At 37.6% G+C, this 25,804-nt stretch overlaps 1 protein-coding gene and 1 pseudogene across 5 annotated transcripts in view; one reads left to right on the top strand and one right to left on the bottom strand.

Annotated features, from left to right (window-relative positions):
* The window catches only part of C7H8orf34 (chromosome 7 C8orf34 homolog), a 502,481-nt gene that overhangs the window by 299,876 nt on the left and 176,801 nt on the right, over window positions 1-25,804 (bottom strand). For all 5 annotated transcript variants that reach the window (XM_024250722.3, XM_024250723.3, XM_024250724.3 and 2 more), the window contains 2 exon segments: window positions 17,174-17,346; window positions 1,641-1,807 (listed from right to left, as the gene is read on the bottom strand). In XM_024250722.3, the coding sequence (XP_024106490.3) occupies window positions 1,641-1,807; window positions 17,174-17,346 (340 nt within the window).
* LOC129061033 (small ribosomal subunit protein uS8-like) lies at window positions 13,235-13,630 on the top strand (annotated as a pseudogene).

Genomic DNA, 25,804 nt, shown 5'->3' with positions numbered 1-25,804 from the left:
ACAACTGCGTCTCCTGAAAGAAACCCTGGATCTCACTTGCCCCTTCCCTGTTACTGTCCAAAGCAGAGGAACCATTTACAGGTGTAGTTATGGAGCACAATCACAAAACAGCCCATACCTACATGAGCAAACCTACAATGACCACACCTCACCTGCTGAGCTTGCATCTATTTGCTTTTCGGGACTAGCCAGAGGAATCGGCTTCCCTAGGAAACATTCCTGGGTCACTGTCCCTTACCTCTGCTTTAGGTGTTACCCCTATATACAACTGTGTGCTTCATCCAATTAGCGCAGGTAGCGCAGGTAGTGACGTATTTACATTTGTATCTTGAACATTACAATGTAAAATTCCTTCAAACACAGATCACATTTCATGTTTATGCTCCCAGGCCCCAGCCAAGTGCTTAGCATATAGTAAGCATATAGTAATGTTTGTTGAATGAAGCTACCACTGCCACATAGGGCACGTCTGCCATGTTAATGATTTGGAGGTGAGGAAAAGACCCAGTTGGAAGAGACCAAGAGCATGTAATGAAAACGCCATGATACAATCTCCTTAATGCTAGCATGAATGCAGTTTTTACAGCATCAGAAAACATCTTTCAAACCTGTCACCATTGACTAAATAACACCTTTGTAGGCCTATGCAAAAATGATATGCAATATATCATTTTTTATAATGATAGTATTTTACTGCCATAAACACTTAAAACCAAGGAATCTCATTTTTAACAAAAACTTCAGAAAATGGCCTATATTTTTCTGAGATTCCATATTCTATATGTAAAACATGTTTAAGGCTTTCAAATAATTATATGATTTATTCTCTTTCTAAATCAAATACAACAGCATATTGTCACAAACTATTTGAAAATTATACTCTTTATTTTTAACAGAATAATTGATACCACTGACTTTAAAACTTGTTGTTTTATATGTGGATCACTCTGAAATAACATTTCATTCTCTTTCTTCCGAAAAATGATGTCCCAAAGAGAAGTTCAGTTTAAAAATTTATATGAAGAGATTTCTGATGAAGCAAAAACATACATATACTACATTAAAAAATATAAAAAGATATCCTACATATACAAGATTAATAAGGTTTTCATGAAAGTAACAGGCCTGAAGAAACTTTGAAATCTCTGCAAACTTTCCCATCATTTATGGAAAACATAAAACATGAATTTACTATCTGCCCCTTTCAACTTTATTCTATTTTTCTAAAGCATCCTCAAAATAACAGGGAGACATTTTGGAGTGAGAGCTGAAACATGTACTTTGGGTATATTTTATAGACAATAGATGTAAACAAGGCAATTATTATCAGAGAATAAAGCAGACAGACTTGAATTTTGATCACAGTTGCACACAGAATAACGCTTCATTACGTAGTCAGAAGGTAAAGTGCAGCGTACACAAAGCACAAAATACAGTCTAATAAATATTCATATGCTTAGGGTATTTCAATTTAGTTCTTACATGCAGCTTTATGGGAGTCTAATGTAAATAAAATATGCACTAAATGGTTTCTTTTCCCTAAGACAAGGCTATTCAAAACTTTTAAAATCTCTTAATCACTACACATTTTTTTACAATGTCAAAGAAGAAAATGAGAAATTATTAATTTTTAAAATTACCCAGCAATTCCATTGCATCATCTTCATTATCAATATCTTCTTCTGTTACAGATGGGGTAGGGCTGTGGATGGACTCAAAAGAATCTTGAGAGAGCATTGCAGCCAGGAGTTTCTTATGTTGCTGTTGCTGCTGTTTTAATCCTTTGTTCTTAGGCTCCATCTTTAAGCTGAAGAAATATTTAAATGCTAATTAGCTGTGATAAGTAAAGAAAATCTACAAATAAATTTCCATTTGGTTATTTCATTACACACATATGTGGACATGTTACTAAAGTTTTCCCCAAGGATAATGGAAATATCATCTTTCTTGGACACCCATCTGTAGCTCGCTAAGGAATCCCCAAGTGAGTATGGGGAAACTGAAATTTGGCTCACTTAAGAGGGAGGGTGCTAATTTACTCCTACCTATTGTTGCCCAGTGGAAATTAAAGTCTACTCGATGAATTTTCTGATTTTTAAAGAAGAGCTAGAAAGTCCAGATTATTAGTCCCCGATTTACAAAGCAAATGCATATTAAGGAAAACACATTCAATGGAATAAATATTTTAAAATATTATATTAAGATGTTTAAAAATACTCAACTTTAATTTCTTTTGCATATGTGTATGTAGTTGTCTGAACACCATTTGTTAAAAAGACTATTCTCTCCCTCATTGAATTGTCTTGCTTTTATCTATAGTACTTTTGAGTCTATCTCTTTGTATAGTTTTATTAGTGACTGCTCTTCCTGTTACAATATGTATATGTATATTGTAACACATTCAGCAGACTGTTTTATTAATATCAACATTTACCACTTGGAGTGAAGTATAGATACCTTAAGAGTCTCCCTACTTTTAAATATTATTGAGCATCAGATGGTGTTATAATTTTTGTTTCAATAGTTAAATATCATTTCTAAAACTCGTGAGGCTAGTCTATTGTATATACCCATATTTCTGCTCTTTCTGTTTTTCTGTGTTCCTTCCTGATGTTTTGAAGTAGATTCTTTCTTGCCACTGAGGTAGATTCATTGTTGCCACTCAGCTCTCCTAGCATCTTTAGTGGAGATACGGAGTCTCAAGTCTGGCAGGGAAGGAAAGCATGTCCCCTAACCATGTATTGCCAGTGAGAATCGTCAATTCCCTTGGCCTGTGTCTCTGGCTTCTCTTGGTGTTGTTGGTGTAGCTACTGTTCATCAGGGGAAGAACTAACCTATATGGGCCACCTTCTCTTGCTACTTTGGGAGCGAAGAAATGCCCCTTATTCTGTTGAGCGGGGAATTGCAAGGAGCCCTGCTGCTAAGCTGTTCCTCCAGCCCTCAGGTTCCTAACCATTCCACCTTCCTCTTTACCCTTGCCACAGTTCTTTTTTGGTGGCTCTTGCTTTATTTCAGGGTTTATAGGGATATGTAGTGAGGGACAGCAGAAAGTAATTAGTCTGTGCCAACTTGTCCAAGCAGAAGTGACATGACTTGTTAATTATAAAGGGCAACTGATACCTTTACACTGGAAAAATCTGGTGGACATCACCTTAACCAAGTGATCAAACTTAGCATCACCAATAATACTGGGCAAATTGACATTATGTACTTCCTAATATGATATAATAAGAAAGTACATCCCATCAACTATGCAGAATTTTTTTCCAAAAATGTCTAATCTGAATTTAATCAGAGAACAATCAGACAAATGCAGATTTGGGGAAATTTTTCAAGATAACTGGCCCATAGTCTTCAAGAATGTAAATGTCATAAAAAAGAAACAAAAGGCAGAGGACTGTTGTAGATTATAGAAGACTAAAAAGATTTGACAACTAGATTCCACACATGATCCTTTATTAGATGCTAGATAAAAAAGAAATAAACAAGTATACAAATATCCATAAAGGACTTTACTGGAAAAATGGAAGAAATTTGAAAATGGACTCTACATTAGATAACTTTATGGTGGGATTGGTTTGATATGATGATTATATGATGGGTACATAAGAAAATATCTTTATTCCTAAGAAATACATGCTGAAGAATAACAGAATTAACATTTTATAAAATCTATAATTTATTTTCGGATGGTTCAGCAAAAAATAGAATATGATATACGATAGATATATAGATAATAGGTCGTAGATAAAGATGGTAAAATGTTCATTGGTGAATACAGGTGGAGGGTATGTGGATCTTGATATTACTACTTTTAAATATTCTATGGTTTGAAACTTTTAAAAGTAAAAAGGCGAGGGAAAAAATAAGAACAAATATATGAAAACATACACATGTTGGCAATATTTATTTTAATTTTATCTTCTATCCCAACTTAGGGTCCCAACAGAAATAGGATTGTTGCTAAGATGTCGTAAAAATGCACCCCTTTTTAAGCAATTTTTTAATTTGACTAACCCTCGATATCATTCCAAATAAAAAGAAAATCATGTATACTCTTTAGTAGTGGAAATAAAACATAAATATTCACTTGAAAATGGAAGGAAGAAGTTTATTTAGCTCCAGTCTCTTGCCATGGCATCTGTCCTCTGCATCATTGAATTATGTGCCTTCTAAACTGAGAAACAATGTAACAATGTTAAAGTCTTCGTTGACCAACTTTATTCATTGAGAAGTAAACAAAACCAATCAAAACAAAATTTTAATTTGGATTTCTTAGCTGATAGATCTAACAGGTTAAGCTGAATTAACACCTAAATTATTTTATCTAAATTAAATTCATTTAAAATAACAATATTCATGTATTATTTTAGCCCCATTCGCTTTTGATTACTAGAAGGGATATAGATACTGCTTTGAATGACAATTGAACATAGTTTACTTACAAGATGAATAATTTGGGGCAAGTTACTTTCTTTTCCTCAGTTTCGTTATCCATAATGCAGCTTACTGTAGTACTTCCAATATATTTAATAATCCAGTGGTTGGAATATTAAAAAGGGTTAATAAATGTAGAACAGTGCCTGGCAAATAGCTCTATTTAGGTCTGTTTAATAAATCAATTAAATTTTCCTTCATAACTTAAATTTTATATTGTAAATTTAACAAAAGGTGGGAGAGGAGCCAAGATGGCCGAATAGGAACAGCTCCGGTCCACAGCTCCCAGCATGAGCGAAGCAGAAGACTGGTGATTTCTGCATTTCCATCTGAGGTACCGGGTTCATCTCACTAGGGAGTGCCAGACAGTGGGCGCAGGTCAGTGGGTGCGCGCACCCTGAGCGAGCCGACGAAGGGCGAGGCATTGCCTCACTCGGGAAGCGCAAGGGGTCAGGGAGTTCCCTTTCCTAGTCAAAGAAAGGGGTGACAGACGGCACCTGGAAAATCGGGTCACTCCCACCCAAATACTGCGCTTTTCCGACGGGCTTAAAAAACGGCGCACCAGGAGATTAATATCCCGCACCTGGCTCAGAGGGTCCTACGCCCACGGAGTCTTGCTGATTGCTAGCACAGTAGTCTGAGATCAAACTGCAAGGCGGCAGCCAGGCTTGGGGAGGGGCGCCCGCCATTGCCTAGGCTTGCTTAGGTAAACAAAGCAGCCGGGAAGCTCCAACTGGGTGGAGCCCACCACAGCTCAAGGAGGCCTGCCTGCCTCTGTAGGCTCCACCTCTGGGGGCAGGGCACAGACAAACAAAAAGACAGCAGTAACCTCTGCAGACTTAAATGTCCCTGTCTGACACCTTTGAGGAGAGCAGTGGTTCTCCCAGCACCAAGCTGGAGATCTGAAAATGGGCAGACTGCCTCCTCAAGTGGGTCCCTGACCCCCGAGCAGCCTAACTGGGAGGCATCCCCCAGCAGGGGCAGAGTGACACCTCACACGGCCGGCCGGGTACTCCAACAGACCTGCAGCTGAGGGTCCTGTCTGTTAGAAGGAAAACTAACAAACAGAAAAGACATCCACACCAAAAACCCATCTGTACATCATCAAAGACCAAAAGTAGATAAAACCACAAAGATGGGGAAAAAATAGAGCAGAAAAACTGGAAACTCTAAAAAGCAGAGCGCCTCTCCTCCTCCAAAGGAACACAGTTCCTCACCAGCAACGGAACAAAGCTGGACGGAGAATGACTTTGACGAGCTGAGAGAAGAAGGCTTCAGACGATCAAATTACTCCCAGCTACGGGAGGATATTCAAACCAAAGGCAAAGAAGTTGAAAACTTTGAAAAAAATTTAGAAGAATGTATAACTAGAATAACCAATACAGAGAAGTGCTTAAAGGAGCTGATGGAGCTGAAAACCAAGGCTCGAGAACTACGTGAAGAATGCAGAAGCCTCAGGAGCCGATGCGATCAAATGGAAGAAAGAGTATCAGCAATGGAAGATGAAATGAATGAAATGAAGCAAGAAGGGAAGTTTAGAGAAAAAAGAATAAAAAGAAATGAGCAAAGCCTCCAAGAAATATGGGACTATGTGAAAAGACCAAATCTACGTCTGATTGGTGTACCTGAAAGTGACGGGGAGAATGGAACCAAGTTGGAAAACACTCTGCAGGATATTATCCAGGAGAACTTCCCCAATCTAGCAAGGCAGGCCAACATTCAGATTCAGGAAATACAGAGAACACCACAAAGATACTCCTCGAGAAGAGCAACTCCAAGACACATAATTCCCAGATTCACCAAAGTTGAAATGAAGGAAAAAATGTTAAGGGCAGCCAGAGAGAAAGGTCGGGTTACCCTCAAAGGGAAACCCATCAGACTAACAGCGGATCTCTCGGCAGAAACTCTACAAGCCAGAAGAGAGTGGGGGCCAATATTCAACATTCTTAAAGAAAAGAATTTTCAACCCAGAATTTCATATCCAGCCAAACTAAGCTTCATAAGTGAAGGAGAAATAAAATACTTTACAGACAAGCAAATGCTGAGAGATTTTGTCACCACCAGGCCTGCCCTAAAAGAGCTCCTGAAGGAAGCACTAAACATGGAAAGGCACAACTGGTACCAGCCGCTACAAAATCATACCAAAATGTAAAGACCATCGAGACTAGGAAGAGACTGCATCAACTAACGAGCAAAATAGCCAGCTAACATCATAATGACAGGATCAAATTCACACATAACAATCTTAAGTTTAAATGTAAATGGACTAAATGCTCCAATTAGTGGCCTTCATCCCTGGGATGCAAGGCTGGTTCAATATACACAAATCAATAATTATAATCCAGCATATAAACAGAACCAAAGACAAAAACCACATGATTATCTCAATAGATGCAGAAAAGGCCTTTGACAAAATTCAACAACACTTCATGCTAAAAACTCTCAATAAATTAGGTATTGATGGGATGTATCTCAAAATAATAAGAGCTATCTATGACAAACCCACAGCCAATATCATACTGAATGAGGCAAAAACTGGAAGCATTCCCTTTGAAAACTGGCACAAGACAGGGATGCCCTCTCTCACCACTCTTATTCAACATAGTGTTGGAAGTTCTGGCCAGGGCAATTAGGCAGGAGAAGGAAATCAAGGGTATTCAATTAGGAAAAGAGGAAGTCAAATTGTCCCTGTTTGCAGACGACATGATTGTATATCTAGAAAACCCCATCGTCTCAGCCCAAAATCTCCTTAAGCTGATAAGCAACTTCAGCAAAGTCTCAGGTTACAAAATCAATGTACAAAAATCACAAGCATTCTTATACACCAATAACAGACAAACAGAGAGCCAAATCATGAGTGAACTCCCATTCACAATTGCTTCAAAGAGAATCAAATACCTAGGAATCCAACTTACAAGGGATGTGAAGGACCTCTTCAAGGAGAACTACAAACCACTGCTCAAGGAAATAAAAGAGGATACAAACAAATGGAGGAACATTCCATGCTCATGGGTTGGAAGAATCAATATCGTGAAAATGGCCATACTGCCCAAGGTAATTTACAGATTCAATGCCATCCCCATCAAGCTACCAATGACTTTCTTCACAGAATTGGAAAAAACTACTTTAAAGTTCATATGGAACCAAAAAAGAGCCCACATCGCCAAGTCAATCCTAAGCCAAAAGAACAAAGCTGGGGGCATCACACTAACTGACTTCAAACTATACTACAAGGCTACAGTAACCAAAACAGCATGGTACTGGTACCAAAACAGAAATATAGATCAATGGAACAGAACAGAGCCCTCAGAAATAACGCCGCATATCTACAACTATCTGATCTTTGACAAACCTGAGAAAAACAAGCAATGGGAAACGATTCCCTATTTAATAAATGGTGCTGGGAAAACTGGCTAGCCATATGTAGAAAGCTGAAACTGGATCCCTTCCTTACACCTTATACAAAAATCAATTCAAGATGGATTAAAGACTTAAACGTTAGACCTAAAACCATAAAAACCCTAGAAGAAAACATAGGCATTACCATTCAGGACATAGGCATGGGCAAGGACTTCATGTCTAAAACACCAAAAGCAATGGCAACAAAAGCCAAAATTGACAAATGGGATCTAATTAAACTAAAGAGCTTCTGCACAGCAAAAGAAACTACCATCAGAGTGAACAGGCAACCTACAAAATGGGAGAAAATTTTTGCAACCTACTCATCTGACAAAGGGCTAATATCCAGAATCTACAATGAACTCAAACAAATTTACAAGAAAAAAACAACCCCATCAAAAAGTGGACGAAGGACATGAACAGACACTTCTCAAAAGAAGACATTTATGCAGCCAAAAAACACATGAAAAAATGCTCACCATCACTGGCCATCAGAGAAATGCAAATCAAAACCACAATGAGATACCATCTCACACCAGTTAGAATGGCAATCATTAAAAAGTCAGGAAACAACAGGTGCTGGAGAGGATGTGGAGAAATAGGAACACTTTTCCACTGTTGGTGGGACTGTAAACTAGTTCAACCCTTGTGGAAGTCAGTGTGGCGATTCCTCAGGGATCTAGAACTAGAAATTCCATTCGACCCAGCCATCCCATTACTGGGTATATACCCAAAGGACTATAAATCATGCTGCTATAAAGACACATGCACACATATGTTTATTGCAGCATTATTCACAATAGCAAAGATTTGGAACCAACCCAAATGTCCAACAATGATAGACTGGATTAAGAAAATGTGGCACATATACACCATGGAATACTATGCAGCCATAAAAAATGATGAGTTCATGTCCTTTGTAGGGACATGGATGAAATTGGAAATCATCATTCTCAGTAAACTATCGCAAGAACAAAAAACCAAACACCGCATATTCTCACTCATTGGTGGGAATTGAACAATGAGAACACATGGACACAGGAAGGGGAACATCACACTCTGGGGACTGTTGTGGGGTGGGGGGAGGGGGGAGGGATAGCATTGGGAGATATACCTAATGCTAGATGACGAGTTAGTGGGTGCAGCACACCAGCATGGCACATGTATACATATGTAACTAACCTGTACATTGCGCACATGTATCCTAAAACCTAAAGTGTAATAATAATAATAAAAAAAAATTTAACAAAAGGTAATAGAATATGATACTTTATAATATTCTATGCTTACCAAATATATTTTATGTTTTCATGTAAAAAGACAGTTACGGCTTTAAGGCGATTTTCCCCCTTAGGAGTTAAATAATAATTCACAAAGTATAACTGTTTGAAGCAGATGTTATATGTACATTCTGACTACTGCTTCTGCTTACTGTGTACCTAAATATACATATAGGATGGTTAGATATTAAATATTTTATGCAAAATTAATATATACTGTATCTTGAAATGTTATGTTATATGAATAAGCATAAATCATTTGTCTGTTTATAAAACATAATATAATCATTTCTAAAAGGCAAACATATCAAAACATGCCTTCTTACAGAAAAAGAATATATATAACCAAATATAAACTTAGAATTTTATTCCAGGTCCATAAATGTTTTTCTAGAATCCTTGGGGCTGGATGTGTTCTGTTGCATAAACTCTATATTATATAATACATTCCAGAGGGTCTGTGGCCTCATCCTGTTATCCAATACTTCAGTATTTCCACATCATTATGTATCAGCATTCCCATTGAGTGGGATAAATAAAGAATCTGCGGGGTTCAGATCAGGTTTCGCTATAATGAATTATGAAAACGACTTTGGTTGTCAGAGCATTTTGAATTTCACAATTACAGATAAGGATTGTGAGGAAAATATTTGAATAAATAACTGAGAGATGAAATCTCAAACACTGCTGTTAGGTCAAGTAAGATGGGGGCTGAGACTTGAGGTTGGAATTTCAGAAGGCAGAGGTCATTTGACTGACACTGGGTAACTTGGACAAGAGGTCGTCCTGTGACATTGACAAGGTTGCTTTCAATAGGTGGTGGGAATAACATTCTATTTGGAAAAGATTGCAAAATGAGGGGTCAGTGCACACAAGTAAACTACTTTGAGGAGTTTCTTTATAAATTGAAAGACACAGAACAATTAATCTCTGGGGCCAGGGAGGCTTCACTTTTTAGAGAGAAGTTCCATCATACTTTCATGCTGAGGGGAATGAGCTAGGAGAAAGGAATGGTGCAGGGAATGAAGAGAAGTGATGAGCTTACATGGGTGAGTTAGAGTAAGGATCTAGCACTGAGTGGAGGAGCTTGCCCTAGGCGGAGCATGAGTGACTCACCCATAGCCATAGGGAAGAGCAGAAAACCTGAGCACAGATAAGCCAGGTGCACAGAGAGTCTGCTGGAGGAAGCTTATGGAGGTTTTCTTTACAACTGCAGCTATTTTCTCTTTGAAACAGGAAACAGAGTCATTAGTTAAGAATAAGGATGGGGGAAAAGTGTTGGAGATTGGGGGAGAGCAGGAAAAATGTGAAGTCATCATTGAGGAGAGTGAATATGTGAATGGCAGAGGCAGGTGCAGCTGCATCACCGGGTAGCACCAGTGTGCCCCTGGAGTTTGGTGGTCGTGAATTCACTGACACTGGCCAGTGTGGCCATGTGTCCTTCTCTAGCCTAGGTTGGTTCAGCCACAGAATAGGGAAACAATTAGATTTAAACATGGTAGAGTTTTTCCGGGAGAGTAAAACAGGAAAAGAGGAGCAGAAGACTTGAGGGCATATCCAAGGGACCAATTACCATGATGGGGCATAGATAAACCTGACTAAGGAGAAAAATTAAGAACAAGGTGGGTGAGGAACAATAAAACTTTGGCAGTCTCAGTGATTTGGGGGTCCCAGTTAAAGCTGAGTGTCAGAGGCAATAAACTAGAAAGACGAGAGGTGGTAGTCAGAAAGTGGGATGCCTGAAATTGACATCATAGATTTGCAGATAATGAGAATGAGAAGGTCTGGGATATGACAGAGGGAGTGATGGGGAGGTAGGGTGGAATTCAAGATAAGTGGCAAAGAGTAGGCAAAGGAAGTGAAAGGCCAGGTTTGGGGAAGGATCACCGATGATGTTGACGCTGACTTAACCAATGCAGCAAAGCTACTGGGGAGAGTTACAGGAGCCAGATATTTGAATATTCAGAGAAAGGGGAATGGCTGGCAGTTAGCAAATTATTGCTAGAAGATGATATGGGAAATTAACACACTGGGAAATTCAGAACAAGATGCAGAACTGGGGATTGTTTTACGGAGGAGACAGCAAGATCTGGAAGCAGCAGACGATAAAGGATGACACCACCCTCTTCTCCAGCCCCACAGCCTGTGGATCCTACAGCCATTAAGAAAAAATAGCAGCCTGCTGCAGGGACGCAGGAGTGTTCATACAGACAGTGTTGAGTGAGATCAGAACAAGAGGGGTGTTTCTAAGAGCACTTAGGGTTCTGAGGCCCCTCTTTCCCAGATTTGAACCTAAAGCTTAATAACAGGGTTCTTAGAACAGCTTTCTGAAGAGAGACTGTAGAGCAAAGGATTTAAATGCACAGAATTTGAAGCAAGGCAGCCTAGCTCAGTGACCTAATGGCTATCAGTCTTGGGATGGGGATGTAGCCATTCCAGGACTTAGTTTTCTCATTTCTTTTTTTTTGTTTTTTTTTGAGACGGAGTCTCGCTCTGTCACCCAGCCTGGAGTGCAGTGACACAATCTCGGCTCACTGCAAGCTCCACCTCCCGGGTTCACGCCATTCTCCTGCCTCAGCCTCCCAAGTAGCTTGGACTACAGGTGCCCACCACCACGCCCGGCTAATTTTTTGTATTTTTAGTAGAGACGGGGTTTCACCGTGTTAGCCAGGATGGTTTCAATCTCCTGACCTTGTGATCCGCCCGCCTCGGCCTCCCAAAGTGCTTACAGGCATGAACCACCGCACCGGGCCTGTCATTTCTGAATAATAGTGTTTTCATAAGGATGAAATGGGTTAAGATACGCAAAGCACATAGAGCAGCCTCTAAGTGGTAATTAATATCATTATGTGTTCAAAGAACACAAGGGGGGCATCCTGGATATGTGAACGCCTCTTCTTGAGCCATAATATCCCACATCAAGAGAAAGTGTACAAAAAGAGGCCTGATGAGAAAGACTAGCAGTTAATATTTCAATTTGGTGTTCATATACTTAAGGAATCCATTTTTCTTTGGTTTAAAAGAGTGATTTCTAAACCAGGATCAAATGGAAAGGAACAGTTTAAAGAGGTCACCCCACAGACCCTCCGCTGTGGGCCTGCCTGAGCAGGTGGAGCCTCCTGAGCCTTCATTCTGACCACTGGCCCTCCTCCTCTTGACTCCTGTCTCACTCATGGGCCTGAGCTTGCTCCGTTTAGTTTCACACTTTCTGAGCATAGGTTGGTAAGCATAGGTTGGTAAACATTAGTTTGATCTGATTCCATGTGTTCTTTTTGGTGAAAAATTGGATGATTTCTTGGACTATCTCCTAAGCTTGTTGAGTTCACCCTCACAATCTTGTAGGCTGAACCTGTGTCCTTTTTTTTTTTTTTGACTCCAGTCATTAATTAAAGGGTGCCCTTTGCACTAAGGCCTTGGAAGTTGAAGAGGTCATGAAAAGTTTCACATTCAATTGTTGCATATAGATTTTTATGCATAAGAGCTATTTTTAAGAATATATAAATATGATGTTTTAGAATCAGTTTAGCAGACACTTAAGTGATTGTCATATACCTAGCATTGTGTGAACTGAGCAGAAATAAAACTTTTTAAAAATCATTCTCCTCCACTTTTAAGCAACTCCTTTGAGTCTAGGATTTTTTGTCATGTCAGTCTTATCCAGTATCTAGCACATTACCTGGTATTAACATAAGCAAATGAATACTAAATAAATAAAAAGAAAACTTTCAACCTGTCCAAATGACTTCATCAATGATCTGAAATTAAATGCTCTTTTGGCTTTAAAAAGAAATTTGTCTTAAACAGGCCTGGTGGCTCATACCTGTAATCCCAGCACTTTGGGGGCCAAGATGGGTGGATTGCTTGAATCCAGGAATACAAGACCTGCCTGGGCAACATAGTGAAACCCCATCTCTGCAAAAAATTTAAAAGAAATTAGCTGGGCATGGTGGGGCACACCTGTAGTCCCAGCTTCTCAGGAGGCTAAGGTGGGAGGGAGAGGTTGCAGTGAGCCAAGATAACACCACTGCACTCCAGCCTGGGTGACAGAGTGAGACTCTGTCTCAAAAAAAAGAAAGAAAGAAATTTGTCTCTTTCAGCTGCCATCTTTCCATGCTGCCACAATGGTGCACATGAATGTCTTGGCTGATATTCTCAGGAGCATACACAATGCTAAAAAGAGAGACAAACACTAGGTTCTTATCAAGCCATGCTCCAGAGTCGTCATCCGGTTTCTCACTGTGATGATTAAGCATGGTTACACTGGTAAATCTGAAATCATTGATGATCACAGAGCTGGGAAGATTGTTGTGAACCTCACAGGCAGGCTAAACAAGTGTGGAGTGATCAGCCCCGGGTTTCATGTGCAACTCAAAGATCTAGAAAAATGGCAGCATAATCTGTTCCCATCTGACCAGTTCGGTTTCATTGTACTGACAACCTCAGCTGGCATCGTGGACCACAAAGAAGTAAGACGAAGACACACAGGAGGGAAAATCCCGGGATTCTTTTTCTAGGGATGTAATACATGCTTATAAATAAAATGCCTCAGAGGGAAACCAAAAAGAAATTTGTTTTGGATTAAACTTGTACGAAAAAAGAAATTGAGAAATTTATAAGTTATGAGGTATAATTTTTGTGTGTTTTAGATATTTCAAGGCTTCTGTTCTTTGGTTTCTTGGGCAGATTACATATTAGTCAATCAAAATTATTTATGCTTAAAATTTCCATGTTAGATTATTTCTAAATTACTAAATTTGATATATTTTCCATCATAACTATCACTACTTGAGTTTATGGCATATATTTGTATATTCACTTGTTTACTGCTTGTCTCTTTCTGCCAATAGAAAAAATTCTAAGAGGAAGGGCACCATTTCCAGGTTTTATTCACAGGTATGTTAGAAGTAATTATGAGCTTTAATGGAAAGAAAACTTCTTAATGGGAAGTGAATTTAGCTTTTATTTTAATATTTCATACACATTTCTAAATTATAAAATTTTCTCTTTATTTTATGACCTATTTTCAATCTAACAACAGTGTTCACTTAAGAAATAAAGCCAATTCACCAGATCTACAGTATTTATGGATATTATTTTTGTTTTAATAAGGTGATGGGCTTTAGAGGAACTTCATTAGGCTTCAAGGCTTGATGAACGTATTTATAAATTCACATTACAATTTAATAAGTAATTTTAGAAAATCCATTACTCAGCTATTGCAAAGTTTAATTAAGATGGCTTAAAATAAGATTATATAGGCTTATTAAATTCAATTTTTGTTTACATTTATATTATAAATGTGGGATTATTTTTAATAACTCTAAATGTGCAATGTATGTATATGTTTTCCCACTAAATAGCTAGGCAAGTCATAGCAATTGATACCAATTGGTAGGATTTGACGATCACAGAAAGCCTTCAATCATTTCCCAACACATTCACCTCTCCGGTGAATTCCTCTCACTTTTCTTGCTCAAATGCTTTAATTTCTTTCTTAAGTACTCGTAATTCTGAACTGCTTTGAGAATCTAAGAGAGATGTGGCAGGACTCCATGTTAGTATCTCTTGTCTTAGTCTGTTAGTTTCCCTTTACCACCCTCACAATTTCTTTTCTAACCAGCACTTAATGCTTCAGGTGTCATTTGTATCAAGCTATTTGTAACATACTTGTTGACCTCTTCATACAATGTCATATTTGGGGGACTTATGGAAAGAAGTTCACATACAGTACATCATTAAAAAAAGGGGGTAAGCTTCTACCCATAAGACTCTCAAGGTTTATTATGCCATTTATTTAATTCCCTCTAATCTAATGGTGAAACTCTAGCCTATCATGTATCTATTATTCTGCATGAAAAGGAAAGCTGGCTATGTAGCAAAGATGGAGCGTTGTAGCAGCCATTTGAGTAAGACTTAATACACAATAGAGAAAAATTGAGATAGGAAAGGCTGCAAGAAATAAAGATAAGACTATAAACCGTTCCTCTTGTGAATAAGCTTTATTTAGCAGATGCCTAGCGTCAGCCTGTGCCTTTGTCACTCATGTAACAGATGTCAAACGACAACAAAAATATGCCAGCCCCAGTGGAGAGGGTGGGGTGAAAAACGGATGGAGTCATGCTTGAAAATTAAGTTTTCTCTTTCAGGAGTCTAGGATATGATTTTGTCAGTTGGTCATTAAAGTGTAGTTCAGGTTCATTTCTATTTAAGGGTAAAAGCTAATACTATAGTTACAGACTCTGAAGCCATTAAAAGTTTTTCTCCAACCCTTTCTGCTTGATCCAAATCAAATCTAATGCTGTGTGAGTTGCTGGTATAAATTCAAAAATCCTGTTTTGTATTAGAAGATGGAGAAAATATAGTTTCTAGCCCATAGTTTACTGCTGTTCTTGAAATTTAATTCAGATATGCATGTATTCTTTCTACTCTAATGGGGGCATCTGGGCAGAATTTCACCAGCTCTTTCCTGTCATAGTGTAATACCTCAATTTATAATTTAAAGACAGAGCAACATAAAGCTGAAAAAAATTAAGACAAACATTTAAGAGACATGTTCATGGACTGAGTTTTCTAGGTAAGGGAGTCCACTAGGATCAGAGAAAAAGTTCTCCCTTATTGAGTATTCAAGCGGGAATAAGAGCTCACTGAAGCTAGGAAGAAAATAGAAGCACTAACACTTGCGATAAATAGTTCTGATTATTATTATGACTAAATGAAAGTAAAATGAAAGTTGACATTTCTTTATTTTACATTTAAGAACTAAAGATCTACCAATGAATAAATATAAACGTCTAGTATGTTTTATAAGCCTGCTGTTAAAAAAATTACCCTCATTGACAGATGAAATTGATCTGGCATTTCACAAAGAAGGCAAATGGATCTTTACAAATGGTTTTCTTCTCCTCACACAGGACACTTCAACTATTTAAATAATTTAAAAGTTATTTCTCATGGAAATAGAATCAATTTTCTATAGGCCTGAAGCACATTAATGAGTATTCTGAATTTCCTTCCCTCCAGCCAAGTGATAAGTCACCGCAAAGAACCCCTGAAAGCTATTACATTGTAGAAAATGCAATTTTCTCCTTGAGAAAGAATAGTTATTGGTTGCTGCTAAATTTAACATAGAAAATGCCAAGTTACTGTGGCTATGCTATGCATAGGAAAAACTCTTCTGTGACGGGCAGCTGGTAACACTCACAGAAAGCTTAAGCTCCTGTCACATTTCCATTCATGAGTATTTGTTTTTGCAATCTTGTCTAAGCCATGCCTTCCATGATATTTTTTACCCCAGATACTTTGCAGAAGTTTTCATTTTTGTTTTGAGTTTTACTCATTGCAACTGGTATTACCAAAAAAATTACTCTGAATATAGTTTTTCCAATAAATAAGATCTGGACATTTCAACATTAATTCACTATTACCAGCACATGGGCACGTAAGGTAAATCTCCTGCCACCATTTTGAGCATCAGGGGTCTGAGTAAAATGAAAGTATGGACTTTGACATTTACAAATAATAGCAGTTTCAAAAATTAAACAAACAAAATGTTAATAAATATATTCAATCATAGTTATCAACTCTAAACTTAAATGGTTCTAACTAAGGTTTCTCTCTCTTTATGGTCAATATTAACTTTGCCTCCTATGGTCTACTATACATTTAATAATTTTATTATCCCTGATGATTAACAATATCTTTCTGGTACATCAGAAGTCCCTCCTCTCCAATTCTTAACAGCCAGCCACTCTCTGTCCAATATTATAGTAGCTCTTGACTGGCAGCATATCTTGAAATTAATTCTCTATTTGGTTTCAGTATCAAAGATATGGTGATCTAGATTTGAAAAAAAGAAATCAACACCAAAACCCCAAAGCAGGTCTGAAACTCTCATTTTAAGAGACAGCAATTGATGTTTTTATCCTATGTATAGACTAACATAATTTTCTATAAAAAATTACTAAAAAGGATTTCATAAAAACCATGAACTTGGGTTTATTTTCCCTTTACCTTTTAATGACTAGTAATATAGAATCTCAGCAGACAGCTCATCTCACCTTCCTGCAGGGCTAGAGCCACTATCTTCACTTTCCCACTGGTCATTTTTGCTTCTTGGAATTGGAGGCTGTAGCATTTCAGCAGCTAGGGGATCAGCATCATTTTCTTCTCTACCAATCCATTCTCCAATCACACGGGGCCTCAGAACAGAAGAATTAAATGTCACTGTTTCCTGAAGAGAAGAAAAGAATATGCTGTCTTAGATGGCTTTTTCTTATTAACAGGACAACAGGGAAATAAAGTTGCCTAGAGATTTGACTGTGAAATGCTTTTTGTCTTTCTGAATTGATAAAAAAACTTCAGTTTCCTCCAACTCTACTAGACAGGTTGTTCTAGTGATTTATGCTAATTCCTAAGGTCACCGTGATAAAGGACCCGGGAGTGAAATCTTTGCTTTGAATTTGGAAGGCTGCATGTGTGCTCTCAGGAAAGAGGCGTGGGATGAGCATTCAAGGCGGAAGGAAAAGTGTGTTTAAACAGGGTGGCCCACATAGGGAGAGAGCTTGGTGTCACTGCTGGGAAATAGTAAATAATTGCCCAGGTGGAAACTGAGTTGGGGTCAGGGGATAAGGACAAGAAGAGATAGGACTCAAAGGGTGTATTGCCTCCAACTGCAAAGCATTTTAGACATTTCAGGATCCAGTAGAAATTCGAAACAGGGCAATATCAATGGCAGATATGTTATGCTAATTCAACAAATGTTAGTAATCTGTTTTCATAGACTCAGATATGATACAGCTATTAAAATGCTATTGTAGTAGAACACTGAATACATGTATTGCCAGGGATTTTTTATTATGTGGAAAAATAGGGCAAGTTAAAAAGCAATACTTATAGTATAATCTAGTTTTTGTTTAAAAAATTCATATGAGTGTATATCCATTTCTTGTTCACTAATTCATTCATTTCTTCATTCTCTAATATTTATTAAGACTTGCTAAGGGCAAAGAACTGCTTGATATGCTGAGGAAAACAATGGTAAAATAAGATCAACATTTAATAGTGCCTTTATCTGAATGAAGGAACTACAGGTAATTTTAGTTTCTTCTTTTTGCATTGCAACATCATTTCTATATTCTACAGTAAATATGTAATGAGAAAAATATATTTTTAATGCCTCTTCAGCTGAAAAATATAGGCCTTGCTTAAATATGTTTAGTGATAAATTTTACTATTACAATAGTCTTGAACAATTCTTTAAAAATTCAGAAGGTAGGCTGGGCACGGTGGCTCACACCTGTAATCCCAGCACTTTGGGAGGCCAAGGCGGGTGGATAGAGGTCAGGAGATGGAGACCATCCTGGCTAACATGGTGAAACCCCATCTCTACTAAAAATACAAAAAAAAAAAAATTAGCCGGGCTTGGTGGCGGGCGCCCGTAGTCCCAGCTAGTAGGGACGCTGAGACAGGAGAATGGTGTGAACCCGGGAGGTGGAGCTTGCAGTGAGCTGAGATCACGCCACTGCACTCCAGCCTGGGCGACAGAGCGAGACTCCGTCTTAAAAATAAAAATAAAATAAAATAAAAACAATAAAAATTCAGATGGTGTTCTGAGTCTTCAGACTTCACAACATATTCTACATTTCAGTACAGAATATAATGCAATATAATCTTACAATACATACAACATAATATATAATCAACATACAAATATAGTACCAAAAGCAACACATGAAATATGATTTAGAACATATTTGATGAGCATTTCTCCAAGTAATAGCAAGTGACAGAAAGGAACTAGATATCTTAATATTGATCCAGCCTACATGAAAATTTGGCAGATACATTTTAGAACCAGTGTTTGTAAAACTTAGCAAGTAATCTGAACTCTTTCTATACTTATATTCCTCACATCAGAAAATTAAAGCACTACAATGGATTTCAGCTGTAAAATACTGCAATCAAATGAATGTTTTCAAATAATCAGAAGGGCATATGCATCTGCCACAATTTAATATTATTTGAAGAACAGAAATTAAAATTAACAATACTGTTCAATTTTAAATCTGTATTTACTTTTAAAAGCAGATGATTGTGAACACGTTTTTGAATTTAAAAATCTATAAACATGTTTACAACTTCAGAATACTTTTCCATCTGTGAGACTTTACAATGTTACTTATTCCTTGAATTTCATTTTCTCCAACTATAAAATGGGGATGATAAGAATTATAAAGCCTATTGTATCAAATGAATTAGTAAATAACATAGTTAAACCATAAAATTCTTCCCCCCCACCCCCAGGTGAAAGATCATTTTTTAAAAAATTTGTTTTGCTTCAATTTTCAAACCCTCAGGACTAATATTTTCATAAAATACCATGAAAATCAATAATCATAAACAACAATCTTTACAAAACAAAATCATATAAAATATAAGCCAAGGGTTTTAAATCTGTTTTCATTCAACAAATATCGGATTGCTATAAAATTCACTAAATATTCTCAATTTCTATACTTATTTTATTGGAGAATAACAAAAACAATTTAACTGGCTCTGCTTTGCAGGCTTTTAAAATAGAATTGCTGTGTGTCACTGTATATTAAATGTTGTGTGTGGATGTATTCTCAGTGAGTGATGAGGTCTCTGAGAAAAAACTATTATATATACACACATATGTATACAAAATTTGTATTTTAATTTTCATAACTTTCCAAAAGTAATACAGGTGTGTTCTGCATCTCCTGACTGACCAGAAAGTAGAGTTGCATGATGTAAGCGCCCAAGTTTGTGTTTATGTTTACAATTAAGTCGACAATGAGTACTATTACTTTAAATGTCAAGGTCTCATACATAAAGACCAAAGGAAGCTAAAGAATCTGATGCTTCGAACAGTCACTTCCATTAAATGGGAAAGCTAAGCCTTAGATCTGTGTCTTTTAATTCTTACTTTAATATGCTTCATCATAGTTTTACAATAAATTTTTCATTTTGAAGCACATTTTATCCTCATACAATGTATGAGAAAAGAATAAAACCAGACCCTTGATTGCCACTGTTCTTTCAATCACAATTTATGTAACATGTTCCCCTGTATCTACCACTTTTTTTTGCAAACTTGCCTTTTTTTTTTTGAGTCTTGCTCTATCGCCAGGCTGGAGTGCAGTGGCACAATCTCGGCTCACTGCAACCTCCACCTCCCAGGTTCAAGCGATTCCCCTGCCTCAGCCTCCCGAATAGCTGGGACTACAGGTGCACACCACCATGCCCAGCTAATTTTTGTAGTTTTAGTAGAGATGGGCTTTCACCATGTTGGCCAGGATGGTCTCGATCTCTTGACCCTGTGATCCACGCACCTTGGCCTCCCAAAGTGCTGGGATTACATTCATGAACCACTGCACCCGGCCACAAATTTTAATGCTAAATCAAAAGCCAACAACAGAATGTTCATAAAATCTACCTTGGACTGTGAGTATGGAGAGTTGGCATCTTTTTCTGGCTTGATATACTAGAGGCTGTCTGTTATTTAGGGCCCTAAAGGGAGGGTCAGAGGAAGCACATTAAATGTATTAAGTCTATGATCCATATTCTAAAGGTTTTTCATTGCTATTCTGTTTATTTTGAGGGAAGAGATACAAACATGTAAGTACAAAATAAGATTATATATAAATTTATATATATATAAATGGCCCCACATGTGTGTTTTGTAATTAAATATACCAGTTCAGAGAAGAGGAAGCTGAAGCTCAACATGGACCAGATACAGCAGTGGTAGTTTCACCAAGGGACATGACCAAACTTCACTATAAATTGTGCCTTCTTCCTTTTTTAATTTTAGATTCAGGAGGTGCACATGTAGGGTTGTTTCATGGGTATATTGGGTAATGCTGAGGTTTGGGATACAGATAAACCATAAAATTCTGTGTATAAGCCAGATACAATTATTTAAGAGTGTGGACTGTATTCAAGTCATTTCTATATATTTGATGTATCCCTGTGGAATGGACAAATTGAGTAAGAATAGATACATGGTAGTCAATAAGGGCAGAGTAACAGAACAGGGAATTGACAGTGCAGATTTTCATCCTATAAAGTTTTATTTTATAGATGTTATATTTAAAAGGTTGAATTACTAATTCAATGTTATTAATCTCATTTACATATGGGGCAGAATTGGGCTTGGAGATTTGTCTAGCTATAGGCTCAAAGTAGATGGGACTTGAAACAAAGAAATGAACAAAGAAATTGACCATGGGAACAACAGAAATAGATGAGTTTAGGCACTGTAAGCCAAAGAGTGAAAAAGGTTTTAGAGTTGGTTATGATCAGAAAGTTGAGAGCAGTAGAGAATCAGAACTAACTTCCTGGTTGCTTACTAGGAAATCAAATGCAATGGTAGATGTATTGCTATTGAAAAGTAGAGCACAGAGAGAGAATAAACGGTGTGATATTCGGGATGTTTAACTCCACCTGGTGTAGAAATTTAGTGAGAAATAGCTGACAAGCAAAGCAATACTAAGAGCTGCAAACGGAGTCAGAGGAGTTAGGAAGTGACTATTTTACAGGTGAAAAATGGGGCTCTACTATTTTTATTTTTCTAAATTCACAAAGCTCTTTATATTCCTCCCATTCTAGTGCCGATGAAAAAATGGAAGCAAAGAGCACTTTCTCCTTTTAAAAATGTATATATCTCTGAAAAATTTTGAATATAGCCTTCTTACACATAGTAGATCAAAGTAGCAGAGTTTTGGTTATATTATTTATATTTGATCAAGCTAAGTAAACCTCCTTCCATAGATCTTTATGAAAGGGTTTTAGTGAAGAGAGCAGTTCTAAACACTTCATATAACACATCACAGACAGCAATCCAGGGCAAAAGTAATTTAAAAATGTAAACGAATTAAAAATTATTTTGAAAATATTTTAAATACATGGGTTAAAAACATTTAAAATTTCAGAGATAAACTTTTAAAATCCTAATTATTCTTTAGTAATGCAAAAATACATGTTCCTTTGCCCTTTCAAGTATAGAGGTCCCTAGGTTTTGAGGTTCTTAAGGAAGTCAGCATAACTTTAATAAGAAAAGCAGGCAGGGCGTGGTGGCTCACACCTGTAATCCCAGCACCTTGGAAGGCCAAAGTGGGCAGATCAACAAGGTCAGGAGTTCGAGACCAGCCTGACCAACATTGTGAAACCCCATCTCTACTAAAAATTAAAAAAAATTAGCTGGGCGTGGTGGCACATGCCTATAATCTCAGCTACTCAGGAGGCAGACGCAGGAGAATCACTTGAACCTGGGAGGAGGAGGTTGCAATGAGCCAAGATCATGCCACTGCACTCCAGCCTGGGTGACAGAGTGACACTCCATCTCAAATAAATAAATAAATAGCATTCCAAGTCAAAAATTCTCTCAAAGCTTACAAATTTCTGCAGTATGGGTTATCAGCAAGAAGCTCACCTATCCAGGAAGTAGTTACCTTGTCCTAGGCTCTCTCTCCAAGAAGTCAGCTTTCAGTGGTTATTCCAAGAGTTCAACTACTATGACCACTGGTTCTCAGCACAGCACTTGATTATACTCCAAGTTATGTGCCTCTATTTCCTCTTGTTAATAAAACTGGATGTTTATGGAAGGCTGAGATCATGTCTTAAACTCCTTTGCTCCCCTCATAATAAATAGCATAATTCTGATTTCATGAAAATAAACACAAAAAGATGTGTCGAATGAATTTTTAAAATCCTCAAGAATGAAAAACAGTGCATATGCAGTGAATTACGAAGTATTTCTACATCTAACCAAAATCGTGTAAATGATTCCCAGACAACACTGATTAATGTAATTTTTAAGCCATATCAGAAGAATGTCTACAAGATAGTCATTTTTTTTAAATGAAATATTTCTTATAAACTCTTAAGGTTTGATAAATTATTTTGATCCTGCTATTTCAAAAAAGGAAGTTTTTGGAACACAATTCTGTTACACAAACACATTAGATGTTTGGAATAGATAATAAACATCCTTAAAATAATATACACATTGAATTCAAGTTAGGGATTAAAGATGGTAATGTAAGCAGACTGTTAGCTCTTTTCCCACTAGCTCTTATTCTTTGTAATAATTAGTGTGAACTGATTCATACATAGTACAATTTGTGTGTACTGGCTGAAGGCCAGTACATCACATCAGCTGTTAAAAAGAGTATTCAAAGAATTTTTAATCTTTAATGATATTTACTTAACAGCATACATTCTTCCCAAAAACTTTATATTACATTCAGTGAAAAACCTCGAACCATCTGTGTCTTACCAGTCAATATGTTAAAACTGTAATATGAATAATGTAAAAGGATAAAATTGCTTTTATTTTACTCAGAACATATTAATGAGATGATTGTGGCTCTCGAGTTTTGTTACTAAGTTTCAACTTTGTTTGCATATACTTTTCACAATATCAATTATAAATGGAGTGCAAGGACATAAGATCATTTGGGTTTACACTGCTTTAAGATGGTTAATGTTGGAAAGTTTATGAAACACAGGCCAATCTTGCTGATTTGTATCTACCCACACTTAAGTGGTGAAGATGAGAAATTATCTTCTATATCTCATAGCATATAATTTACATAGAGCAGCTGGAGAAAGAAGGAAAAAAGGGAAGGCTGTAGGCATTAGAGGAAAAAGACAAAAAAAAAAAACTAAATAAGTGAGGTCAGATCTCAGAACTCAGGTTCTATTCCTACATTACTTAGAAAGGCTTCCCAAATAATTAAACTACTTTTTGAAAATCGTATGACTGACAAAAATTGTATATATTTAAGGTGTACAATGTGATTTTTAAATGTACATATATAGCATGAAATGATTATAATAATCTAGCTAATTAAAAGAATTAAACTACTTTTTATCATGTGCACTTAGTATATTGAACATGTATACACTATTCAATTGTTTCAATGCTGGATTTCTCATTCTGACTCATATCTGTTCCATTCCCGTCTGTTCATTTTGTTTGCTGATTCCCATAATCCTTAAAATTATCTCCTACTATAAAATTGCACTCCCCTCCTTGATGAACTTCTATTTTCTCATATTTCTCTTATTGTGTTTCTGCCTGGTCCACAAATACCCCAACTCCAACTATTTGGATAACTGTTACACTGTTGAATGAAAATAAGACCCATTATAGAAAAAATTTTATGGACTACAAAAGCCCAGTCACAAAAGCCAGGTCGCCATGTCCTATAGGCTAGAAAAGCAAATTATACGCTATCTTAATAAATAATTTTAATAATTTTTGCACTGCTATTTCTCCTCATATTATGGGCTGGATATTCTGAAAACACTCACTCTTCAAAATATTTAATACTTCTAGCTGAAATGGAACAAGACATCATTTGAATGCAAAGCTTAGGAGAAAAGAACTTGTGGGAAAAGAAGGGAAACCATCAGAAGGGAAATCCAAGTCCAGACTAAAAATAAGAGGGAGCTGATGCAAGCAGCTGCCCTGTACACGTTGACAGATCCCTGGTTGCCTGGAGCCTTTGCTTTGCATGATAATACCATTAGTGGGTGGCAGAATGATAGACTTAATGGCCCTGATTCTTCACCTTCCTGCATCTGAGACAGCCAGGTGGGAGGGTATCCTCAGAGAAACCCCAACCAGCCTGAGCACTGGGGTGGAGACGCAGAGGTTCACAACATTTGCAGCAGGGAGGAGCCTGTCCCCTCCTCATCCTGTGTGGAACCTGGGATCTGAACTGTGAGGTGGGAAACACTCTAGCAGGGACTCTGGCCTAGCGAGAGTCGCTGTTTCCACCTTTTATTCCTTTTTCACCCAATAAAACCATGTCTTACTCACCATTCAAATTGTCTGCGAGCCTGAATTTTCATGGCTGTGGGACAAAGAACCTCATCTTTAACTGAACTAAGGAAAAGTCCTGCAACATTTTTGATGCCCATCATGGGGCTTGAGAAATGGTGAGTAAAATGGGGACTCAAAATCTCTTCCTGTTGCTTCTAAGCCTTTTCATCCTCAGACTTCTGAGGGTAGCGGAAACCATACCCCCACCCCTCATCACTCCCAGGCTTTTTCATGGCCTTTTCCTTCCTTTTCTGGGACAGACCGGCAAGCAGCAGCTCCCTGCCACTCCCTGCTCCCTGCTAGGGCTGGGATCACATGGCCCAAAGGTCCCACACAGCCAGCTGGCTGGTTCCCAGCCATGTGCTGCCACTGCGTTCCCCTTCCCTGGACAAGGGGTTCAGCTTCATTGGACAGTAATTAAGCATTTCTCCTGGTGGAGGAACCACTTGCATAAGAATAAGAGGTTCTTCACCAGGCATATTTAAGCTGTTTGTTTTTTTCTCCTCCTTCTCTACCCCATCAGCAGTTAACTTTTATTTTTTATTCCTTTTAGAAGACGTTTTTACTAGGCCAGGCCCCACAAGTATCACTGTTTATATTCTCTGCAAAGTTTTGATTGTGAAATCAAGCCTCTGTCTTGTTTTACATCCTGAGGGCATGGCTTGTAATTCCGGTGGCAAGGCTTTGTTTAGCAATCCTACTTTAGAGAATAAGTTCCTTTCTGGTTTGACATCTGCAGGTACTCCTAGCCCTGTCTCTTCAAGGATCCCACCCAGCAACTAGGTTTTCTTCTTCCTGTCTTTGTCTGTACTGTGTATGATGTCTGTAATAA

The sequence above is a fragment of the Pongo abelii genome, chromosome 7, assembly GCF_028885655.2.
Source record: "Pongo abelii isolate AG06213 chromosome 7, NHGRI_mPonAbe1-v2.0_pri, whole genome shotgun sequence".
In the NCBI taxonomy this organism is placed as follows: Eukaryota; Metazoa; Chordata; class Mammalia; order Primates; family Hominidae; genus Pongo; species Pongo abelii.
The sequence above is the reverse complement of the archived record's forward strand: the minus strand, read 5'-3'. Positions and strand labels throughout refer to the sequence as shown.